Raw genomic sequence first — 23,578 nt, forward strand, 5'->3', positions numbered from 1 at the left:
ATGCTTTTGAGCTCAAATCTAAAAATGACACAGTTCCAGTCTCTTAATGGGTTAAGATATACATTAAAAAAAGAACAGAAGTATTGAAAATTGCAGATCTACAAGCGATGCGACGCGTTGTGAGCTTGTACTGTAGATCTTGTAGAGCTGTTTTCGGTCACGACTCACAACCAAAAAGGTTCGAGAACCGCTGCTTTAGTATATATACTATAAGTTCTTATTTTATGGCATCACTCAACCCACAGGCTGAGAACCACTCGTATGAATGATTATATGGACACATACGCATGCACACACAAACACACCGGTGGGTGCGGTGCATACTGAGGCACACGCACACGCACACACACACACACACACACACACAGTGAGACGCCGCCACAGTCGAGCCGGATTTATACTTATAGTTGCGCGCGGTGGAGTCGTGCCGACCGCCCAGCGCGGAGGGGCACGACTCCCGCAGTATAAATCAGGCTGCAGTCTGTCGATGCTTTCAGGGTGATTCATTGGCATCACGTTGAAGCTTCCATTCCTGCGTTTTTGATTGATAGGGTTCTGCGTGCATGACTAGTTTCTTCTCTGCATCAGATCGTAGGATTCATTCCCTCGGTCGTCGGTGCTGTATGGGAATCTTTTTTTTTAAATCTCCCCCCAACCTCGTACTGTATGTCCAAAACCCCTTACTTTTCAGAAAATATAAAAAAAAAGAACCTGTGTTCCAATTAGGGGTGTGCCGATATATCGTCCCGCGATATATCGCGATACGTTTTCGCGACGATATGTATCGTTTTGGAAAAAAAAAATATCGTTTTTGGAAAAAAACATTTTTTTTTTTTTTTTTTTTTTTTTTTTTAACAATCATAATAATCAGGCATGCAAACGGCCCCGAAGTGAAAAGAGTGACAACATGTTTTTTTTTCGGGTCAGGTGTCATACTATTTGGATTCAAAACGGCTATTGCAGCTGAAAAGCTACAAGTTTGCATGTCTGAATAATGCAAAAACAGAATTATTTGTTTGCATTTTCTTTTTTTCTCCTCCATATATTTTCATAATAAAAAAAGTGCGTATCGTATCGTATCGAAATCGTATCGAAGTTGTGAGCCAAATATCGTATCGTATCGTTTCGTGAAATTAGTGTATCGGCACACCCCTAGTTCCAATGGATCCATTGATTGATTGATTGAATATTTTATTAACTCATTGGCTGCCAGCTTTTTTAATTTTTTCCTACAGTAGGCTGCCAGACTTTTTCAATGAGAAAAAAAAAGCACTTAGGAGCCGAGATCCAGAATTTTTAAGTTTTAAGGTACAAGGAAGTGGATGGGAGTCTAAATCTTCGGTAAATCATATCTCCTTGGTCTTTGGGTTTAAAAAAAAAAAAACTTTTATTTTGAAATTATTATTTTTTTGAAAGAACGCAGATCTGCGTCCTTGGCAGCGAACGGGCTTTTGCGCAAATGAACGCAGATCTGCGTTCTTGGCAGCCAATGTGTTAAGCAAAAAAAAAAACACGGCACAATTACATTTAAAATACTTTTTTTTAAATTTTTATCCTGGGCGCTATACTCCCCCCGCCAGCCTAGGGAGCCCAGGGCCGAGCTCATGCCTCACATTTTTAAAATACTTTTACTAAAAGGTTCGTCCAAAAAAGTCCTTGTAGTCCTTGGTATTCAATTCATAGACATATATAGTAGCACCAAACAGTTCAAATTTCAACACAGGTAAAATATCAGCACAAAGAGAAAACAGAAAAAATATCACTATACAGTATATACAAACAAAAATGTAAAAAATTCTGAAAATAATAACACTATATGTACAAACAAAAAATTCAGAGAAAAAAATATATATAACAGAGGCATTGTAGTTATTATTTAGTCATGAAGTCTAAAAGTCCAAAAGTCACTTGTAGATCGACTGTGTTCGCTACTTTATCGTGGCACTCGTGCGCGACGAAGTCGGGCATTAATTTACAGGAAAACATGAAAGGTTAACGTTATCGAAGATGCAAGGTTTCTGCCCCGACAGCAACAATAAACAACCTTTGTAATATAGCAACTGAATTTAACCCATTAAGACCGGGAAATCATTTTTGGATTTCTTTGGCTATTCAAAAATAGCAGATATACAAGCTCATACTGCCACGCTATGAGCTTGTACATCTGCTATTTTTTCTTTAATCGTGCACATCTTGGAATATATATATTTATTTTTTAAGCAAACATTTGTAACTCAAATCTCTGCTTCTGGGGGATTATACAAATGTCTTCAAAATCCTAACAGTTTTTTTTTTTTTAAATCGTATGTTGCTGTAATAATATCAGTGGTTCTCAAACTTTTTTCATGTCAAGGACCCCCAACATGTATTTGGCCGCGGACCCCATCTCAAAATATTTTGTTCCAGGGACCCCCCATGAAGCAAAGATTTGAGTTACAAATGTTTGCTTAAAAAATATATCTATGTATCTATATATATATATATATATATATATGTTCAAAGATTTGCACACATTTTCAAGATTTTTCAAAAAATATCTGTGTGTCAAAAATGCTATTTTTGACACACAGATGCGTTCCCGGGCTTTAATGGGTTAAATCAGAGTGGGGGATTGGCTTCAGTTGTTATTGAATGACCTTTTTATTTACTTTTGGTTGTAATTACATTGAATCATGGAGGACACTTGCGACGGGATCAGCTGAACATCAGAGAGTCAAAGCGGTATATAATTAAATTCTCCGCTATCAGCCGGTTGCCACGTTTGATTACGCGTGCGTCACCCCGGAAAGGAAAAGGGGGAAAAAAAGCCAAAGACAAGATAAGTCGCTTGTCTTCCCCTCCTCCTCCTCCTCCTCGGGGAAGCTCTCTGCACGCCTTTGGACATTAACCCATTCGAACCGGGAACGCATCTGTGTGTAACCCCTTATGAGCTTGTATATCTGCTATTTTTGAAAATTCGTGAAAATGTGTGCAAATCTTTGAATATATATATATATATTTAAGTGAACATTTTTAACTAAAATCTTGGATTTTGGGGGGTCCCTGGAACAACATATTTTGAGAGGGGGGTCCGCGGCCAAATACATATCATTTTGGGAGGTCCTTGATGTGAAAAAGTTTGAGCACCACTTAAAAGTTAGGAGTTAGAAGACATTTGTAGAATTGGCCAGAAGCAATAAGATTTGAGTTACGATACGATTTTCACCATTTTCCCAGAAATAGTGCCGCGCTACGAGCTTGTATATCTGCTGTTTTTGAATAGCCCAAAGACATTTCAAAAATGGCACAGATGGGTTCCCGGTCTTAATGGGTTAAATCGGGTGGAAACCTTGTATGAAAAAAAAACCTTCCTTTTTTTAAATAATTATTTTTATTTTTAACTAGTGAAAATAGCCAGTCTACAAGCTAAGCATTTTCACTACGAAGTATTTACACTACTTTTGTGAGACACTCTTGTATGATGAAGTGTGGCATTAATTTACGGCGGGGAGAAAAAAAACAATTTTGAACAATATTGAGGTGCAAGGTTTTTCTGCCCCGACCGCAACCATGAGTTATCTTGCAACCACACATCTTTCTTTATAGTTTCTGCTTTCAAAGCTGATCAAAACGTGCATGCACACACACACACACACACACACACACACACACACACACACACACACACACACACACACACACACACACACGCGCACACCGACGCACACCCACACACACACGCACAGGTCTGATTGAATGTAAAAAATAAAAAATATCTTTATGATTAAACACATACTGTATGCACAGATAGAGTTGATCCAACATGTCATACAAGAGTGTCAGACAAACGTAGTGAAAATAGCTGATCTACACCGATGTTTATCCTGTATCCTGCGTGAATTCTCTCTCCTGATTGGGTCAAATTGGTATACCAGCCTGAACATTTTTCTCTTTCCTAAAGACATGAGGAGACATGGAGACTACTTTTCACTTACCCAGCAGCTATACTTGTTCACCAGTGTGTGTGTGTGTGTGTGTGTGTGTGTGTGTGTGTGTGTGTGTGTGTGTGTGTGTGTGTGTGTGTGCGTGTGCGTGTCCAGATGAGTTTAAAGGCCACTCGTTGCTTCAGGCTGCTCGGGAGGCAGACATGGCCAAGGCCAAGAAGACGTTGGGCCTGGAGATCATCAACTTCAAACACCCTCACACACACGAGACCGCACTGGTGAGACATTCACAACACACACACACACGAGACAACACTGGTGAGACATTCACAACACACACACACACACACACACACACACACACACACGAGACCACACTGGTGAGACATTCACAACATGAGAGTGCATTGGGTGAGATAGAGATGTGCACTCATTCTCAATACACACTCATTCACAATCAGTGTTGATTTCGTTGACTAAAACTATGACGGAAAATGTAAATATGTAATACAATAACTATATAAAACAAATATATTGACAATTTCGTCAACATATAAAAACTACACTAAAATGTTAGTGAGGGACTAGTGGATAAGAGATTCGGTAGAATTAAAAGACAAGTCGTTTTATGTTTGGTTGCGCTCGGGTGCTGCGCTCTGAAAATAGCAGATCTACAAGCTCACAACGCGACGCGTTGAGAGCTTGTAGATCTCCTACTTTCAACATGCAACCAAGTGTAAAATCAGGCATTACGACGCCATCAAGGCACCGCCAAAATACATTTTAGTTGACTAAATCAACTGTAGATTTAGTCGACTATAATCTTATGATATTTAGTCGACTAAAACTAGACAAAAACTAAAACATTTCAGATGACTAAAAACTAAAAATATGACTAAAACTAAATGGAATTTGATTCAGAAGACTATGACTAAAACTAAATCTAAATTTGCTGTCAAAATCAACACTGTTCACAATACACATACAACATAAGACTGCATTTGGTGAGAAGAATACACACTCATGGATTAATGTCCTTTCAGTCATTTGGATTCCAAGTCTTCCATGGAAGCATGTTGTGCATTATCATAATTCTACACTTTGTGCTGATTGTTTAGGAAACAGAGCGCTAGTGTGGGGGAGACGAGGTCTATATAGGGCTGAAGTGGTTAATGTATGTTTTGTAAGAATAATCAAAATCTACAAAGTAACTAGTAACTAAAGTTTTCAAATAATTGTAGTGGAGTAAAAGTACAATATTTGCCTCTGCTCTGAGATGTAGTGGAGTAGAAGTAAAAGTACTGTAAACTGGAAATGCTCTAGTAAAGTAAAAAAAAAAACTCAAAATGTTACTAAGTACAGTACTTGAGTAAATGTACTTAGTTACTTTACACCACACTGTCTGTGTGTTGTGTGTGTGTTAGCACTGTGCGGTGGCCTCCCCGCACCCTAAGAGGAAGCAGGTGACAGAGCTGTTACTGAGAAAAGGTGCCAACGTCAACGAGAAGAACAAAGAGTAAGTAATCATTTTGATTCTGATCAACCCTGGCCGATTCTTTTTCATGTCAAGTACCCCCCAAAATGATATGTATTTGGCCGCTGGCCCCCATCTCAAAATGTTTTGACCCTGGGACCCTCCAGAAGCAAATATTTGAGTTAAAAAGGTTCGCTTTAAAGATTTGCACAAATATTCGAGATTTTAAAAAAAATAGCAGATCTACAAGCTCGTAGTGCGGCACGAAGGGTCACACGCCAACTGACAAATGGCGTGGTGTGATTGTAACTTTTGTCCAAGATCGTTTCAAATATGCTATCGCTATGCTATCGCTATTTTCAAAAATAGCGAAGAATAACAGATCGACAAGCTCACAAACACGTCGTGAGCTTCTTGATCGGCTAGTTTTTTGCTGATTTTGTGCGATACTGTTGTACGATGAAGTTTTAACCCATTCAAACCGGGAACGCATCTTGTCTAACCACTTTATCCATATTTTACACTTTGGCTATTCAAAGCGCTCATAGCTCATAGCTCATAGCGCGGCACCGAGTGCCGCGCTATGAGCTTGTAGATCTGCTATTTATTTTAAATCTTGAAATTTCTTTGCAATCTTTGAATATGTATATTTTTTCAAGCGAACATCTTTAACTCAAATCTTTGCTTCTGGGGGTCCCTGGAACAACATATTTTCAGATGGGGGTACGCAGCCAAATACATATAATTTTGGGGGTCCTTGACAGGAAAAAGGTTTTAAGCACCACTGATATATAGCGGCATACGTTTTTTTTAGGATTTAGAAGACATTTGTAGAATCCCCCAGAAGCAACGATTTTAGTTAAAAATGTTCGCTTTAAAAACGTGCGTCTGCAGATGCAACACACGCCACACCACTTCAAATTCCAGTCAAAAGTCAGAAGAACCGTTTATAATTACTAGTCACTTCCATCTCTTCCTCTTTCCCTTCCGTCTCTGTTTCGCAGCTCGGACATCAATCACGCCAAAACGTTCCCTGTACGTCTGAAACCGTTGAAACGGCATCCCAAAACCACTTAAAATGCCAGTCACACGCACACCAACGCATCTCTTGAGATACATAATTACCATGCATTCCGCCCGCGGCCGTTTCCGTCGTGTTCTCATTTATTTTTCTGACTTTGAAAAAGGCAATCGGAATCCTCGAGGTTATTACACTTTTAACCCATTAACACATTGATTGCCAAGATATTAAACATAGTTTCATACCTTTAATTTTTCCTTCCTCTAAATATCTTTCTCTCCATCTCTCTCTCTCTCTCTCTCTCTCTCTCTCTCTCTCTCTCTCTCTCTCTCTCTCTCTCTCTAGTTTCATGACTCCCCTCCATGTTGCGGCTGAGAGGTCTCACAATGACATCATGGAAGTACTTCAGAAAAACGGGGCGAAGGTAAACAAAGCCAAAACCTTTTCAATTCACTCGCCCAAGCTGTCTGTTCGCACCGTTTTTCAATTAAAAAATAGCAGATATACAAGCTCATAGCGTGGCATTAACCTGCGGGCCGCATTACGTGAAGGTGGGGGCCGCATGTGGCCCCCCGGGCCGCCAGTTGCCCATGTATGCACTATATTCATCCTTTTGTCCGTCCGTCCATCCATCTGCCCATCCATGCCTTTATCCATCCTATCTCTAAATGCCAATTCATTTGATTTTCATGTCCTTGATTCCCTTTGTGCATCCTTCCAAAGCCTTTCATTATGTCTTATACTCACCCATTATACTCTATCTAGTCCAGGGGTCTTCAACACCTTTCAGACCAAGGACCCCTTAGCTGAGAGAGAGAGATGAAGCATGCAGGGACCCCCCCCCACTACATATTGTATGAAATGGCGTTGCAGATTAAGCTTTTTCATAGATTTCTTAGACAGCCACATAGACTTGTTTCACAGCACTATCATCAATCAGAGTTGTGTAAATTAATGTTTTTTTGTGTGGTTATTTCTGTTTATTAACACATTCATTGTCAGGTATTAATTAAGCTTTTTCATAGTGGTCATAGACAGCCACATAGACTTGTTTCACAGTTGTTGTTTTTTTATGACATAATTTCCGGGTGAATCCTTCTCTCGAAGTCAAGGCATCATTCATAGGTTGGTGAAGAGCGCCCTCTTGCGTAATCACTAAAAACATCACATGACGTAATATTACGTCATTGGCGGTAAATGTGTTAAGTACATTATCTTTTCTAGAAATGTAGCCACTCAGTCCCTCAATAATTGACATTTTGGCTCTGTACTTGGTTTGCTCTTTATTTTGCCCCCTACACCGAACCTCTTAATAAAAATTGAAAAAGAAACAGCAGATCTACAAGCCCTGTTTTAAAGAACAAGTCTTGATTGTTCATTGCGGGTCTGTCATTTCCAGTGCAAATCACAGCCCTGTATACGTTGAAGAATTCTGTGGCGCTGGACTACATCCACGGCACGCGTCACGTGACCTGACTCCCCGCCCATTCCAACATGGCGACGTCCATGTTGTCCCGTGTGTTGCGTCGCGTCCTTAAATGTCCCAGGACGACACTCACGCGCACACTCACGCCGCGCACACCGTTTAATGGCGCGGACAGGAGTCCAGTGAGAAGTTTGAATAATGACCGGTACAACTGGGAAGAAGATGCTTCCAGAAGGACGGAGCGCTGCGTGGTTTACTCCGCCAGCGGAAACCAGTCTAACCAAACCAAGTGGACCAGTGCTGCACTGGGAGCAATGGCGTTCTGTGTGGTCAACGGGTTTGAGGAGGAAGACAAACGAACTGATGATGAGATGGATGAGGAGGATGAGATGGATGAGGAGGATGAGATGGATGAGGAGGATGAGATTACACTACTGCTGAAGAAAGCTGAATTGAGTTTGGACAGAGGTCAGCTCCAGGTAGCGTCAGACTGTCTTCACCAGGCGGTGGCGCTAGTGTACCGGACACACAACAACCACGCTATCGTCTATGCATACAGCCTGATGGCTAACCATGGAGAGGAACTCTTCAAGGCAGCCATGAGCTTCATGGTGTCTGGAGGAACTTCAGAGGTTGGCAACGGCGTCGTCAAAATCTCTCTGAACCTGGCCAACATCTACGCCGGTCAGAACAAGAGGGCGCTAGCGGACGTTGGTTACAGTTTCTGCATCGACTCTCTGGAGGCTAAACTGTTGAAGCACAAAGACCTGCCTGAGGACCATCTGACGGAGGAGGCTGAAGCGCTCAGGAAGGAGACCAGGCTGCTGTTGGGTGAGTGTTTGGACTCTCGTGCGCTCTACCACACCTCCACCCAGCAGCTGCACAACGCTACCCTGGACTACCAGCAGGCTCTGCTCATCTGTGACCAGGAGCTGGGACACACACACCCCCAGACCTTGGCGCTGATGAACAACCTGGCGACCATCTTGGACCTGCACGGTCGCCATGACGACGCGTTGCCGTTGGTGACGCAGGCGGTGCAACTGAGTCGAACCGCGGGCCATCCTTACATGCACGTCCTTCTGGGAAATATGGCTCGAATGTTATTAGCCCAAGATCGCCTAGACGAGTCGGTCAGTGTTTATAAGGAGGCGATGTCTCTGGCTCAGGCTGCAGGAGATGAGGAGGTTGTGGAACTAATTCAACAAGGAATGAACCAAGTGAAGCAGAAGAGGAACCAACTGAAGAAGACAAAAGAACAACAACAAACCCAAGAACCTGAAGAGAAACCAACACAGTCTGTCTGACCACTATGTCTAAGCTTTCATATATTTATGGGGAATGTGCATCAATGTGTCTGTGAATTTGGACATTGAGTTTGAGCCTCTGTCTCTTTCCGGGTCCTCGTCCGTCCGCCCGTCCGCCCGCCTGCCTGCCTGCCTGCCTGCCTGGCTGTCTGGTTCTTCTACACACAGGGGCCTCCTCAAAAATAAATGTATAGCCTAAACTTAAGCTTCACAATCAAAGCGGATGATGATGTTATCACAAGAAAGGATGAAATTACCTACCTTGGTTCCATCTTGGAGGCAAACCTCGCTGAAAAAAGTGATCAAAAAGGTCAACAAAAGAACACGCTTTTTGTATAGGATTTCCCTCAAGTCTAGTCAGTATGAATACCTTGCTGATTCTTGCAGGGGCCCTCATACAAGGTCATTTTGATTATGCATGTTCCTCATGGTATCACAACACCACCAAGGCTTCAAACATCCCAAAACAAACTAGTAAGGCTACTTCTTGGCCTCAAACACCGAACCCATCTAACCCCTGCTCATTTTGCTAGGATTGGATGGCTTAGGGTTGAGGACGGAGTACAGCAACTTGCTATGGGCCTGGTCTTCAAGATACGCCACAACATTGGGATCCCCCTGTATTTGTCAAAATACTTCCAAAACGTAAATGAAGTCCACGATCATAACACCAGAGGCAGCTCCACGGATCATGTTCAACCCAGATTTGGCTCAACAAAGGGAATGGACTCGTTCTCATGCTATTCAAGAAAAATGTCGAATGCCCTACCAAAAGGAGTAAAGGAGTGTAAAACCCTACTCACTTTCTAAACTGCCCTAAAGAAACACCTTCAGGAGGCTGCAATTCAAAAATGGCCCCTGTCAAAATGATTTGTGTGCATGGGGATCTCATTTTAAATAAGCCAAGTGCTTTATGAGTCTTCCAGGTTAGTAGACCTTGTATTGTGAATGTTTACTTCCATGTACTGTTGTTCTCATGTCTTACTAAATAAAGTACATCAATCAATCAAGCTATTCTCCACATCTCTGGAGTAATGGGTTAAAATTAACCACTTTCAACCTGGCATCCCTAATTTGGGTACTGTACTGTAATTAGAGGTGTAACCATTAATCAAACTTATCAATGTTCTAGATTATAAAAATGTATCGATAATCTATCATATAGGATAATCGATCACTTTTTAAGACCTATGTACAGTAAATAAAAGATGGTGAAAACAGCCTATCTACAAGCTCATAATGTATATATTCTATATATATATATATATATATATTCTTTATAAATATATATTGAGTTACAAATGTTCGCTTTAAAAACATATATTAAAATATTTGCACAAATTTTCACCATTTTCCAAAAATGGATCTACAAGCTTGTAGCGCGGTGCCACGCTATGAGCTTGTATATCTGCTATTTTGGAATAGCCAAAGAAAAAAAATTACAGATGCATTCCCGGATTGAACGGGGTTAATCTATTCTTTAATATACAAAAAAAGTGTGTGTGTGTGTGTGTGTGTGTGTGTGTGTGTGTGTGTGTGTGTGTGTGTGTGTGTGTGTGTGTGTGTGTGTGTGTGTGTGTGTGTGTGTGTGTGCACGCGCGCGGCGTGCGTGCATCTTTACACCCATGTAAATATTGTGTATATTACGTTTTTGTGGGAAACAACAGCCACAGAAAATCAGTTATTAGCGTAGACAAAGAATGTAATTGTGTGTGTGTGTGTGTGTGCGTGTGTGCGCGTGTGCGTGTGCAGGTGAATGCGTTGGACGCGCTGGGCCAGACGGCGCTGCATCGCGCTGCGTTGGCGGGACACCTCCAGACCTGCCGGCTGTTGCTAGGATACGGGGCAGATGCCACGCTGGTGTCGCTACAGGGCTTCACCGCTGCTCAGATGGGCAACGAAGCTGTGAAGCAAATACTCAATGGTATGCGTGCGTGCGTGCGTGCGTGCGTGCGTGCGTGCGTGTGTGTGTGTGTGTGTCACGTTGTAAGAAAGGATTCACTGATAACTATCCCCCACTCTGGCATTCCATTCTGAGTAATAATTGAGAGTAATAATTGAGAGTAATAATTGAGAGTAATAATTGAGAGTAATAATTGAGAGTAATAATTGAGAGTAATAATTGAGAGTAATAATCTCGAACACGATCTAAGATGACTCTGGTATTTTCAATAGAAAAAATAACTCTGTGCGGCCTCTAGTGGCAGTGATGTCAGACTTTGGTTCTCTATTATGGTATGATACAGTTGTTTGCAAACATTTTAATGTCAAGGACCGCCATAACTCTGAGAGAGTACAAATACAACCAAATGCACCTGTAAGAGTCCATATGGTTCTATTTGTACACTCTGAAGAGTTACAGACCTGTAAGGATCTATTACATTTGGAACCTCCCCATGGAACCCTGAGGGTCACTGATTGCCACTTTGAGAACCAACGGCATATTACATATTTGTGTTCGAGTTCTCAACGGGCCTGAAAATTAAGGCTCTAACTGGGCCCTACTGGGCCGGCCCGGGTCGGCCTCGGCCTCAAAGTCACGCATCCAACACGCTTTGAACTGAGCAGACTGGACCTTCCGTTCCAGAGATAATGGCCAAAACATCTTGAAAACGGCCACTTTGGCGGATTTTCAATCGCCGATTTTCAATTGAGTTTTGGCCATTGTCGCCCGTCTTTCTTTAATAACTCGGGCTAGGAAGGTCGGACGGCGACAAACTAGATACCTGAGTAAAGTTCACTTTGAGCTGCATCCAACACATCCACTGTCATTTACGTCGGCCTTACCGTTGAACTACTGTTTTTTTTTGTGTTGGTAATAGATCGGTTTTTTTGTATTTTATTTGTATTATTTTATGAATAGTCATAGTATATTTTGAATTTGAATTTTCATAGATTTCATCAGTGTTGTGTGAACTCATGTTTTTTGTTGATTTCACTTAACCCCTCAATACTTTGTAATCTTGATCGTTGGCTCTGTACTTGATCTGCTCTTTTTTTCCTTCTACACCAAACCTCTTTGCCGAAAATAGCCGATCAACAAACTCCACAACGCGTTGTGTGCTTTGTAGATCTGCTATTTTCGGCGAATGTTCCCCTCAGAATAGGGATTCTAGGGTTGAATTGGTTAATGTAAAAAAAAAAAGAAAAAAAAAGTTCCTATCGCACAAAGATTTGGCGTCCCACCCCTGTAGTAACTCTGAGGACCCCCTAGGGGTCCCGGACCCCCTGTTGAAGACCCCCTAGTCTACAGAAAGGCAAGACGGTGACGAGAAAGTACAGTTATATGAAGCTAATGTTTGACTTCTGTTTGACTTTAGTTTTTTTTTATCACACACTAACAGTATAACGGCTCAAAAGGTTTCACCGGTTTGCAATAATACCAGCAAAATAAACACTTACTCACTGAACCACAGAAATTGTCTGAATTATTTAAAAAGAAAATAACCACATAAGCTCACATTTCTACTTCTATTTTTATTTATACCGTTTATAAAGCATTTATGTTGGTTCTTTATTCTAACATTCCCCTCATGTTTCTGCTCGGTGCACAGAGAACGTTCCTGCGAGAAATTCGGACATGGACTACAGGCTTCTAGAGGCAGCTAAAGCTGGGGACTTGGACACTCTGAAGGTAGTACGTCTCAATTCACCTTAGCCCATTCAGACCTGGAACGCATCTGTGTCATTTTTTGATTTGCGCAAAAAAAAAAGCATTATTTTACACTTTGGCTATTCAAAAATAGCATATCTACAAGCTCGTAGCGCGGCACCGAGTGCCGCGCTACGAGCTTGTAGATATGCTATTTTTGAAAAATCGAGAACATTTGTGACAATCTTTGAATATGTATATTTTCGAAGCGAACATTTGTAACCCAAATCTTTGCTTCTGGAGGGGTCCCTGGAAAAACATATTTTGAGATGGGGGGGGGGTCGGCGGCCAAATACATATCATGTTGGGGGGGTCCTTGACATGAAAAAGTTTGAGCACCACTGATATAGGGTGCGTTCGGAAATTACACACCGGAGCACACTCGCCTATTAGTTTGCATTGGCCAGTGCGCTCAGTGCTGTATTTACGAACGCACCCATAGAAACAAACGTTTTTCAGAAAAGTGTTGAGATTTAGGAGACATTTTGCAGAATCGGAAACCTCAGGCCTCAATGGGTTAAAGGCAATTTTGTTTTATTTTGTTAGTCCGTGGGTGGTGGTTTGGCGCCGACACGATCTGAAGTCGACAGGGTTGAAGTGGTAATGTTGTTTTATTTTCTTAGTCTGAGGGTGCCGGTGCTGCTGGCAGAAAGTAGAGACAGGGTTGAAGTGGTAATGTTGTTTTATTTTGGCCGTTTGGTGGGGGGGTGCTGCTGACAGAAGGTTAGAGTGGTTAAGAGAGCTTCTCCCAGACATTGTTGGAGTGCCGGTGCGGATGCCAGGTCTGCAGGGTGAGGAGGGCTGTGGCACTGGCAGGTTGCCATGTTGGGGGTGAAATGCAAGTAGAGAGAATGAGCGTTGATGAGCTCTCTCATGTTTAATTTACACTCTGTCGTACGACGAAGTATAAATCAGGCTCAACACACACACACACACACACACACACACACACACACACACACACACACACACACACACACACACACACACACACACACACACACACACACACACACACACACACACACACACTCTACATATCTCTCTTTTTCTCTGTCTCTTTCAGACACACACACGTGCGCACGTACGCACACTGACACATATATACACACTGTCAGTGGCTGGTTTAATGATTAATGTTTTCAGGTTCAGGTAGAGTTCACCGTCATTTCTCTTACACACACACACACACACACACACACACACACACACACACAGCGCACGGACGTTTCTCTGGGATTTCTGATGCCGCTGGATTCCTTTCCCTCCTAATTGTGTGTCATTCTGCACAGCCAAAATCGTTAAATGAACACTCAGGAATTCTATAGTGTACAGTAGCTGTCTAATCACCGGCCGATTAGACCCGGGAGACCAGGTGAATGTGATTAACCACTTGATTGGATAGAAAGCCAGCTGCACAAGGGCTCTCCTGTGTTTAAAGGACAATTTCGGACTGCGTTTTTCTTACCTTTTTATATGATATTACTATATCCTAGGAAGAGTGGTACAGTAGAAAAATGTCATAACTCCATCCCGAGTCCACCGCAGCTAAAAACCCGGGTAGACGGTCCATGCTCTAGATCGCGTATTTTTATCGCAATTTTTTATTTTACATTTCTTTTGTTCATATCTGACTTTCCTAATGACAGAAAACTGTCCACGGTGTTTGTGTGAGATGCGCCCCTCTGGAAATCTCGCAAGCTGAGATTTCGCCCGTGATCAGACTAGTGTAAACACTACGGCGCCCCATTTGGGACAAAAACGCTGTCTCATTCACAACCCCCGAGGCTTGGAGACAGTGGTGGAAAGTAACTAAGTACATTTACTTAAGCACTGTACTTAAAGGGTAAGTGGTATTTTTTGGTTAAAACAAAAAGTATTTTGTTAAAAGGTTAAAGCACTATATTCTGATAGTAATCATTGCTATAGAGTGTTTTTTCAGTAACAGATGTCTCCCTGTCTGTCCAACTCTTTAATAAACAGAAAATACATTTTTCAGTAGGTGTCAAAATCTCAGCCAATCAGGATAAAAGTACCCATTTTTAAGCTTAATTTGTATAGTGTTCCAGTTCCAATTTGTTCTGCTCATTTCTTAGTGTCATCACTTCCAATGTCACTTGTTTAATCTGTATCCTGATTGAGTTCTCTGTCCTGGTTGGATAAAATTGGAAATGAAACTGAAACTGAAACGAAAATGCATTTTTGTTTAATAAAGAGCTGGAGAGACAAGGAGACTCCTAATACTGAACAAACACTCTATAGCAATGAGTACTATCAGAATATCGAGCTATTTAACAATTATTTTAACCAACGCAAATCACTTACCCTACCTTTAAGTACAATTTTGAGGTATTTGTACTTTACTTGAGTGTTTCCAATTTCCAATACTTGTACTTCTACTCCACTACATCTCAGAGGCAAATATTGTACTTTTACTCCACTACAATTATTTGAAAACTTTAGTTACTAATTACTTTTCAGATATAAATTATGATATAATGAAACACACATTAACCACTTTAACCCGATTTTATACATAGGCTATTTTCAAATATTTAGTACTTTTACTTTTGGTACTTTCAGTACATTTTGGTGCCAATACTGTTGTACTTTTACTCAAGTAAATTTTGAATTGTGGACTTTTACTTGTAACAGAGTATTTTTATGTTGCAGTATTGGTACTTTTACTTAAGTAGAGAATTTGAGTACTTTTTCCACCACTGCTTGGAGAGAGTTCAGGGATTTGGGGAAGAAGGCCGGCTTATTACACCTGTGTAAAGATGTCACACCTACAGTACGCTCCTTATTACACCTGTGTAAAGATGTCACACCTACAGTACGCTCCTTATTACACCTGTGTAAAGATGTCACGCCTACAGTACGCTCCTTGGCAGGAACGAGGGCATCGAGGGGGACCGAGTCGTTTGGCCAAGACAAATGGCCCGAGGAGGGGCTGCTGGCGGGTCCCTGTACAAGCCGCCCGTTGAGAAAAGGGCTGGCGCCCTCCAGTGGAGGATTGTACGTAGTGCAATAGCTACGAACAGACACCGGGCACACCTGGATCCTAGCACTGGGGAGGGATGTCTTTTTTTTTGTTTGCACCAGTGTTGATTTTGACAGCAACTTTTGATTCAGTTTTAGTCATAGTCTTTTGCATAAAATTCCATTTAGTTTTAGTCATATTTTAGTCATCTGAAATGTTTTAGATTTAGTCTAGTTTTAGTGGACTAAATATTATAAGGTTTTAGTCGACTAAATCTACAGTTTATTTAGTCGACCAAAATGTATTTTGGCGGTGCCTTGATGGCGTCGTAATGGCAGATTTTACACTTGGTTGCATGCTGAAAATAGCCAATCTACAAGCTCACAACGCGTCGCGCTGCGACGCGTTGTGAGCTTGTAGATCGGCTATTTTCAGAGCGCAACACCCGAGCGCAACCAAACATAAAATGACTTGTCTTTTAGTTCTACTTGATCTCTTCTCCAATAGTCCATCCCTAACATTTTAGTCTAGTTTTTATTTGTTGACGAAATTGTCAATATATTTAGTCTTAGGTTTAGTCATCATACCTTAGTTTTTATTTAGGTTTTTATGTAGTTTTCGTCAGTGAAAAAAGGTAGTCGACCAACATTTTTCGTCATAGTTGCAGACTGAAACAGTGGCACAGCTGGTTACTCAGTGTTCTAGGTTTGGGGGTTTGTTCGATCTGTTGGGTCAGTGGTTTCAAGGGCTGGGGGGAAAGAGTGGACACACATTGTTGAATTTCATTTCTGGGACAGCAAAGATGTCTATTTGGCAGTGGTGGAACGTAACTAAGTATGTGTACTCAAGTACTGTACAATTTTGAGGATTTTTTCACTTTACTGGAGTATTTCCAATGTTCAATACTTTTACTTCTACTCCACTACATCTCAGAGGCAAATATTGTACTTTTACTCCACTACAATTATTTGAAAACTTTAGTTACTAGTTACTTTAAAGATATACATGTAAATGATATATCATAACACATGCATTAACCACTTTAGCCCTATTTTATACATAGGCTATATGAAAATAGCAGATCTACAAGCTCACAACGTGTGGCATCGCAGGGGGGGAGTTTGCTTATCAGAAAATGTCAGTGTTTTAATAAAGGTGCTTTTAAAGGTCAAAGGTCTCACTCTCTGTCTGTCTGTCTGTCTGTGTCTGTCTGTCTGTCTGTCTGTCTGTCTCTGTCTGTCTGTCTGTCTGTCTGTCTGTCTCTGTCTCTGTCTTTGTCTCCCTCTCTCTCTCTAGTCCATGGTCAGCAGTCAGACAGTGAACTGCAGAGACGTGGAGGGCCGTCATTCCACTCCTCTCCACTTTGCAGCCGGTTACAACAGAGTGTCAGTGGTGGAGTTCCTGTTGCATCATGGAGCCGACGTACACGCCAAGGACAAGGGGTATGGCCCTGCGTGTGTGTGTGTGTGTGTGTGTGTGTGTGTGTGTGTGTGTGTGTGTGTGTGTGTGTGTGTGTGTGTGTGTGTGTGTGTGTGTGTGTGTGTGTGTGTGTGTGTGTGTGTGTGTGTGTGTGTGTGTGTGTGTGTGTGTGAGAAGAAGTAGGAAAACATAAATAAAGGGGTACTTACTCGTGACCCTTACAAATTGGTCCGCGACCCACATACTGTATGGGTCCCGACCCAGGGGCCTCATACTGGGTTTTGCCTAGGGCCTCCTGATCCCTAAGCACGCCCCTGCCTCAGAGTATCTAAAAGCAGATCCATTCATTGTCAAACCAAATAACCAATACATGGAAATGTATCGCTCATCTTACATTCATATGTAGTTTTTTAATGCAATTCATGAGTTGTCCTGACTGAACTGTGTGTTCACCCTCTAAAGGCCTTATATTCTGTGTGTGTGTGTGTGTGTGTGTGTGTGTGTGTGTGTGTGTGTGTGTGTGTGTGTGTGTGTGTGTGTGTGTGTGTGTGTGTGTGTGTGTGTGTGTGTGTGTGTGTGTGTGCCATTTGGTGCCATTTGTACACTCAGAATTATGCGGGTACGTGGCCCTAATGCATATCAAACTGGGGGGCCTAGCGCTCGGGTGGCGCAGTGGTAAAGTCACCGCCCACCACCATGGAGGTTGTGGGTTCAAATCCACCGTGGCGCATCCGGCTTTGTCTAAGCGTCTACACGAACACAATTGACCGGGCGAGGGAAGCCGGGCGGGGAGAGTGATATTGGTCATTGCACGACGTACTCCTACGGGCTGGGGGGCGGTACCTGTCACCGGGGAGTGTTGGGCGGGAGGAGTAGGACGAAGGCTCTACTACGTCCTCCTGGTGGGGGCTCCTCACTGGCAGGTGAGTCAGTAGGACACAACAGCAGTTACAACACAGAAATGTGTGTGGGGAGGAATTAATCGGCATAACGACTAAATTGGGAAAAAAAAAAGGGTACAAATAATTGGCTATTCAAAATTTAGAAAGGAAAAAAAAGAAAAATGTTTGAGAACCAACGCTCTAACCCAGTGGTTCTCAAACTTTTTCATGTCAAGGACCCCCAAAATGATATGTATTTGGGCCGCGGACCCCCATGTCAAAATATTTTGTTCCAGGGACCCCCACAGCAAAGATTTGAGTAACAAATCTTGTTAAAAAAAATATATTAAAACATATTATATTCAAAGATTTGCACACTTTCTCACGATTTTTCAAAAATAGCAGATCTACAAGCTTGTATATCTGCTATTTTTGAATAGCCAAAATATAAAAGGTTAAAGTGGTTAAAATGATTGTGATGTTATATTAACACATTTTGCTGGGGACCCCTTGGAACCCCCCCCCCCCCCAAGGACCCCTGGGGGTCCCTGGACCCCTCTTTGAGAACCAACGATCTAACCCTCTTCCTCTGTCCCTCAAACCCCCCCCCCCCCCCTGCTGTGCAGTGGCCTGGTGCCTCTCCACAACGCCTGCTCCTACGGCCACTACGAGGTGGCAGAGCTGCTGGTCAGACACGGGGCGTCGGTCAACGTGGCCGACCTGTGGAAGTTCACCCCGCTGCACGAGGCCGCCGCCAAGGGCAAGTACGAGATCTGCAAGCTGCTGCTCAAGGTGAGGAAGGGAGGGGGGGCCTCCTGGGTGGGTGGGCCACTCGCAGTGGTGGGGAAAAAAAACTCAAATTCTTTACTTACAGTAAAAGTATCAATACTGCAATGTAGAGGTACTTTGTTACGTAAAGTGAAAGTCCGGAATTCCAAATTTACTTGAGTGAAAGTAGAAAAGTATTGGTATCAAATTGCGCTTAAAGTACCAAAAGTAGAAAGTACTCATTATGCTGAAGGTCCCATTTCACAAGTTTTCAAATGTAGCCCTATTTTATACATAGGCTATTTGAAAAAAAAAGCAGATCTACAAGCTCACAACACGTCACATCGCGACGTGTTGTGAGCTTGTAGATCGGCTATTTTCAAACATTTTAGTACTTTTACTTTTGGTACTTTAAGTATATTCTGATGCCAATATCTTTGTACTTTTACTCATGTAACATTTTGAACACTGGCCTTTTACTTGTAGCAGAGTATTTTTTTGCATTGTGGTATTGCTACTTCTACTTAACCCATTAAGACCTGGAACGCATTTGTCATTTTTTTCATAGCGCGGCACCGAGTGCCGCGCTATGAGCTTGTAGATCTGCTATTTTTGAAAAATAGTGAAAATGTGTGCAAATCTTTGAATATATATATTTTTAAAGCGAACATTTTTAACTCAAATCTTTGCTTCTAAGGGGTCCCTGGAACAAAATATTTTGAGATGGGGGTCCGCGGCCAAATACATATCATTCTTGGGGTCCTTGACATGAAAAGTATTGAGCACCACTGATATAGAAACATACGTTTTTCAGAACACCGTTGGGATTTAGGAGACATTGTAGAATCGGCTTCAGCTCTTAATCACCCTGGGCAAGACCTGGGATGTTGGTTGTCTAGGAAGTTGACAACCGGAAATGGTTGAATTTGGCGGAAGTACCGCCCAAGGAAATGACGTTGATGCTTTACAAATCTGTTAACATTCTCCGTGAATGAAACGAGTGTTGTGATTGGTCAAAAAATATCGTTTCCGGGGGAAACGGAAATCTTGTCCACTCAGGACTTCCTAGACACTCGCTGCTTTAGGTCGTGACCAGGCTCTTCTCTTTGCAGATGAGTGAGGCTGGGACCGAGGTTAGGTCTTAATGGGTTAAGTAACCACTGCCCCTCTCTCCTCCTCTCCTCTCAGCACGGAGCGGACCCCACGAAGAAGAACAGAGACGGGAACACTCCGTTGGACCTGGTGAAGGACGGAGACACGGACATCCAGGACCTGCTGAGAGGTGACGCCGCCCTGCTGGACGCGTCGAAGAAGGGCTGCCTGGCCCGCGTGCAGAAGCTCTGCAGTCCAGACAACATCAACTGTAGAGACACGCAGGGGCGCAACTCCACGCCCCTGCACCTCGCAGGTAGCGCACACACACACACACACACACACACACACACACACACACACACACACACACACACACACCCCTATGCATGGAGGCATACAGACACATGCTCATCCAGTCTCTTGTCATCTCCCGCCTGGACTACCGCAACTCCCTCCTTGCTGGTGCTCCGGCGTCTGCCGTCAGACCTCTGGATCTTGTTCAGAAAGCTGCGGCTCGTCTGGTGTTCAACCGCCCCAAGTTCTCCCACACAACTATCCTTCTCCGTTCTCTACACTGGCTCCCCATAGCGGCTCGCATTCCAGTTTAAAACCCTGGTGCTAGCCTATAGGGCAGTGAAAGGAACAGCTCCTTCTTACCTCCGGGCTATGGTCGATGCTTACACCTCTGCCCGACCACTATGGTCTGCCACCTCGGGGCGACTGATTGCCTCGTCACTCAAGGGTCCTTCTGGCCGATCTACACGGTCTCGACTTTTTTCTGTTCTGGCCCCACAGTGGTGGAATGAACTTCCCACTGATGTCAGGACAGCAGAGTCACTGCCCTTCTTTCGCCGCAGGCTGAAAGCCCACCTCTTCAGGAAACACTACCCTTCCTCTTTGCCTGGCCTACTTGTTGTTAACTAGTTGTACGAACGCTTGTTTTATTGTTGTATTGTTTTATTGGATCTTGTTTAGTCGATACACTTATTTGTTTTAGCTCTAGTTCATTTGATTTTGATATTTTGTCTCATCTGTTTAAGGAAAATAGGTAGCTGATATATTGCACTTTTACCTTAGCGCTAGGTATACTCTTGGTTGCTTGTTTTTGCAGAAAATGCACTTAATGCTTCTGGTGATTAGTAGTTCTCGTTCCCTACCTACAGTATGTTGAATGCACTTATTGTAAGACGCTTTGGATAAAAGCGTCTGCTAAATGACTGTAATGTAATGCATCCATTCATGCATGCAATTTTTCTGACCTTGTCAAGTCTTGCCTCATCCACATACAAACACTAAAACTAATACAAACCACAAACTAAACTAGACTAAGTATCCGGGACAACGCTCCACACGTTCCAGACTCTTCTCCCTCCTGGCTCCCAAACTATGGAATTAACTCCCCGTTGCAGTTAGAACTGCAGACTCACTCCCAATCTTCTGCCGTAATCTGAAGACTCACCTCTTCAGACTCAGCCCGTAGCACTTGCCCCTAGCCTTGACGACCTTGCAGGCTTATCAGGGTCCCCACGGGCATGAAATTCCTGGAAATATTTTGAAATTAGAAAAAAGTTTTTCCAGTCCTTGAAAAGGTTTGGAATTTATCAAGGGTCCTGTAAAAATATTTGGTTATGCATTGTTTTTAGCTATTGATTTGATCCAAAATAAAAAATACATTTCCAAAATTACACAAACTATGTAACATAAGTAGTTTTTCGCCAAACAGGCTGTGTGATTCCAGCCTAATGTATACCGGACGTGACAAAAAGAACAGATCTACAAGCTCACAACGTGCTGCAGTTTGTCAATTTGGCAAGAAATTTGGAATGGAATTCTACGTTTTGTTTTTGCTACACTGCCTTTGGGCATTGCACATAGGAGTAAGAGACTCATTATTGTGCTGAATGATTGTTATATAGGCCTGGAATTGGGTTAAATATCCTGGAAAGGTTTTGGAAAAGTTTTGGAAATTCATTGGTAAAAATGTGTGGGAACCCTGGCTTATGCAAAGGCTAAAATGTCATTTAGATTGCATGTTATGTAGACAGATGCCAGGTCATTGTTGACCTGGCATCCTATAGACAGGTTTCCTGTTAGTAAACATTGAGAGGAATATGACCGCGCAGCTGCGGGGGGAAGCCTATGGGTGCGTTTGGAAATTACGCACCGGAGCACACTCGCCTATTAGTTTGTATTGGCCAGTGCGCTCACTGCCGCTCAGGGCTGTATTTTCGAACGCGCCTTCCACCCCCAGGCATGCGCAGATTGCGCATTCTGCTCTGTGATGACGTCGCTCGGAAACCCGTCTATAGTGTGTATGGTTTCAATGTACAGGCTGATGATAGGTTCTAGGTTTACGTATGTATTAGTTATTATTAGATTATTGCTTTACTATGTATTACTTTATTATTAGATTACTATTTTTATGCATTTGATGTATTATGTGTATTATGATTTAATATGATGTTTTATCTTGTGTCCTTGCTTACTGTAAGTCGCTCTGGATTGAACCCTGATTTAATTAATCCCCATAATATGAGATACCTTATATTTTGAGACACCTTAATTCTTTTTAAATCATGATTTCTTTTGCAAATCTTTGAATTTTAAAGCAACAAAACTCACATCTTTGTGTGCGCGTCTGTGTGTGCGTCTGTGTGTAGCTGGTTACAACAACCTGGAGGTGGCAGAGTATCTGTTGGAACATGGATCTGATGTCAACGCACAGGACAAGGGAGGCTTGATACCACTGCACAACGCTGCTTCATATGGGGTATGACAGACACACGCACACGCACACGCACACACACACACACACACACACACACACACACACACACACACACACACACACACACACACACTTAGTTGTGCACCTCTGTCGCGCACCGAAAATAGCATATCTTTTCTTAGCTAATCTACAAGCATAGATATTATTTATCAGTAGCCACTTATACCTCTCCTCTCCTCTCCTCTCCCCTCCCCTCCCCCTCCCAGCATGTGGACATAGCTGCCCTGCTCATCAAATACAACACGTGTGTGAACGCCACGGACAAGTGGGCGTTCACCCCGCTCCACGAGGCCGCCCAGAAGGGGCGGACCCAGCTGTGTGCCCTGCTATTGGCCCACGGAGCTGATCCCACCATGAAGAACCAGGAAGGACAGACCCCGTTAGATCTGGCCACGGTAGGACGCCGTGTGTGCATGTGTGCGTGTGTGCGTGCGCGTCTGTCCGTGCATGATATTGACATTTGATGTGCTTAAAGCCTGTTTTACCTCCCTGTGTACATTAACCCATTAAGACTTGGAACGCATCTGTGTCACTTAAGATTTCTTTGGCTATTCGAAAATAGCAGATATACAAGCTCATGGCGCGGCACCGAGTGTGGAGTCTGGTTGGAATAACGTGTTCCTTCCACGCGCTACGTCCAACCAGGGAAACGACAAGAAGGTCAGTTGGCTCTCATGCATTGAAGGAGGCATGAGCTGGGCCCTGGCCTCCCTAGGTTGGCAGTAGGAAGGTAGTGCCCAGGATTACATATATAATTGGCACTGGGTGTCAAAAAAGGGGGTTACAAAATCGTGGGATACAAAAAAAATAGAAGGAAAAAAAAAGAGTTAGATCTCACAAA

The 23,578-nt window shown here is 42.8% G+C and overlaps 2 protein-coding genes across 2 annotated transcripts in view; both read left to right on the plus strand.

The window, feature by feature from the left end:
- The window catches only part of LOC311037078 (poly [ADP-ribose] polymerase tankyrase-1), a gene marked incomplete at its 5' end in the record, with an annotated part of 67,321 nt that overhangs the window by 11,683 nt on the left and 32,060 nt on the right, over positions 1 to 23,578 (plus strand). The window contains 10 exons of the mRNA XM_084046145.1: positions 4,080 to 4,201; positions 5,348 to 5,439; positions 6,764 to 6,842; positions 10,904 to 11,075; positions 12,706 to 12,785; positions 17,083 to 17,228; positions 18,713 to 18,878; positions 20,043 to 20,262; positions 22,610 to 22,719; positions 22,944 to 23,132. Of these exons, the coding sequence (XP_083902271.1) occupies positions 4,080 to 4,201; positions 5,348 to 5,439; positions 6,764 to 6,842; positions 10,904 to 11,075; positions 12,706 to 12,785; positions 17,083 to 17,228; positions 18,713 to 18,878; positions 20,043 to 20,262; positions 22,610 to 22,719; positions 22,944 to 23,132 (1,376 nt within the window). The remainder of the gene's footprint in view (positions 1 to 4,079; positions 4,202 to 5,347; positions 5,440 to 6,763; positions 6,843 to 10,903; positions 11,076 to 12,705; positions 12,786 to 17,082; positions 17,229 to 18,712; positions 18,879 to 20,042; positions 20,263 to 22,609; positions 22,720 to 22,943; positions 23,133 to 23,578) is intronic.
- On the plus strand, positions 7,913 to 9,151 carry LOC311037238 (tetratricopeptide repeat protein 19, mitochondrial-like; the record flags this gene model as incomplete). Its single annotated transcript, XM_084046358.1, has 1 exon — positions 7,913 to 9,151. One exon carries the CDS (start codon positions 7,913 to 7,915, stop codon positions 9,149 to 9,151), a length of 1,239 nt encoding a protein of 412 aa, XP_083902484.1.

Source organism: Gymnoscopelus microlampas, assembly GCF_963454915.1.
Source record: "Gymnoscopelus microlampas genome assembly, chromosome: 21".
NCBI classification, from domain to species: domain Eukaryota; kingdom Metazoa; phylum Chordata; class Actinopteri; order Myctophiformes; family Myctophidae; genus Gymnoscopelus; species Gymnoscopelus microlampas.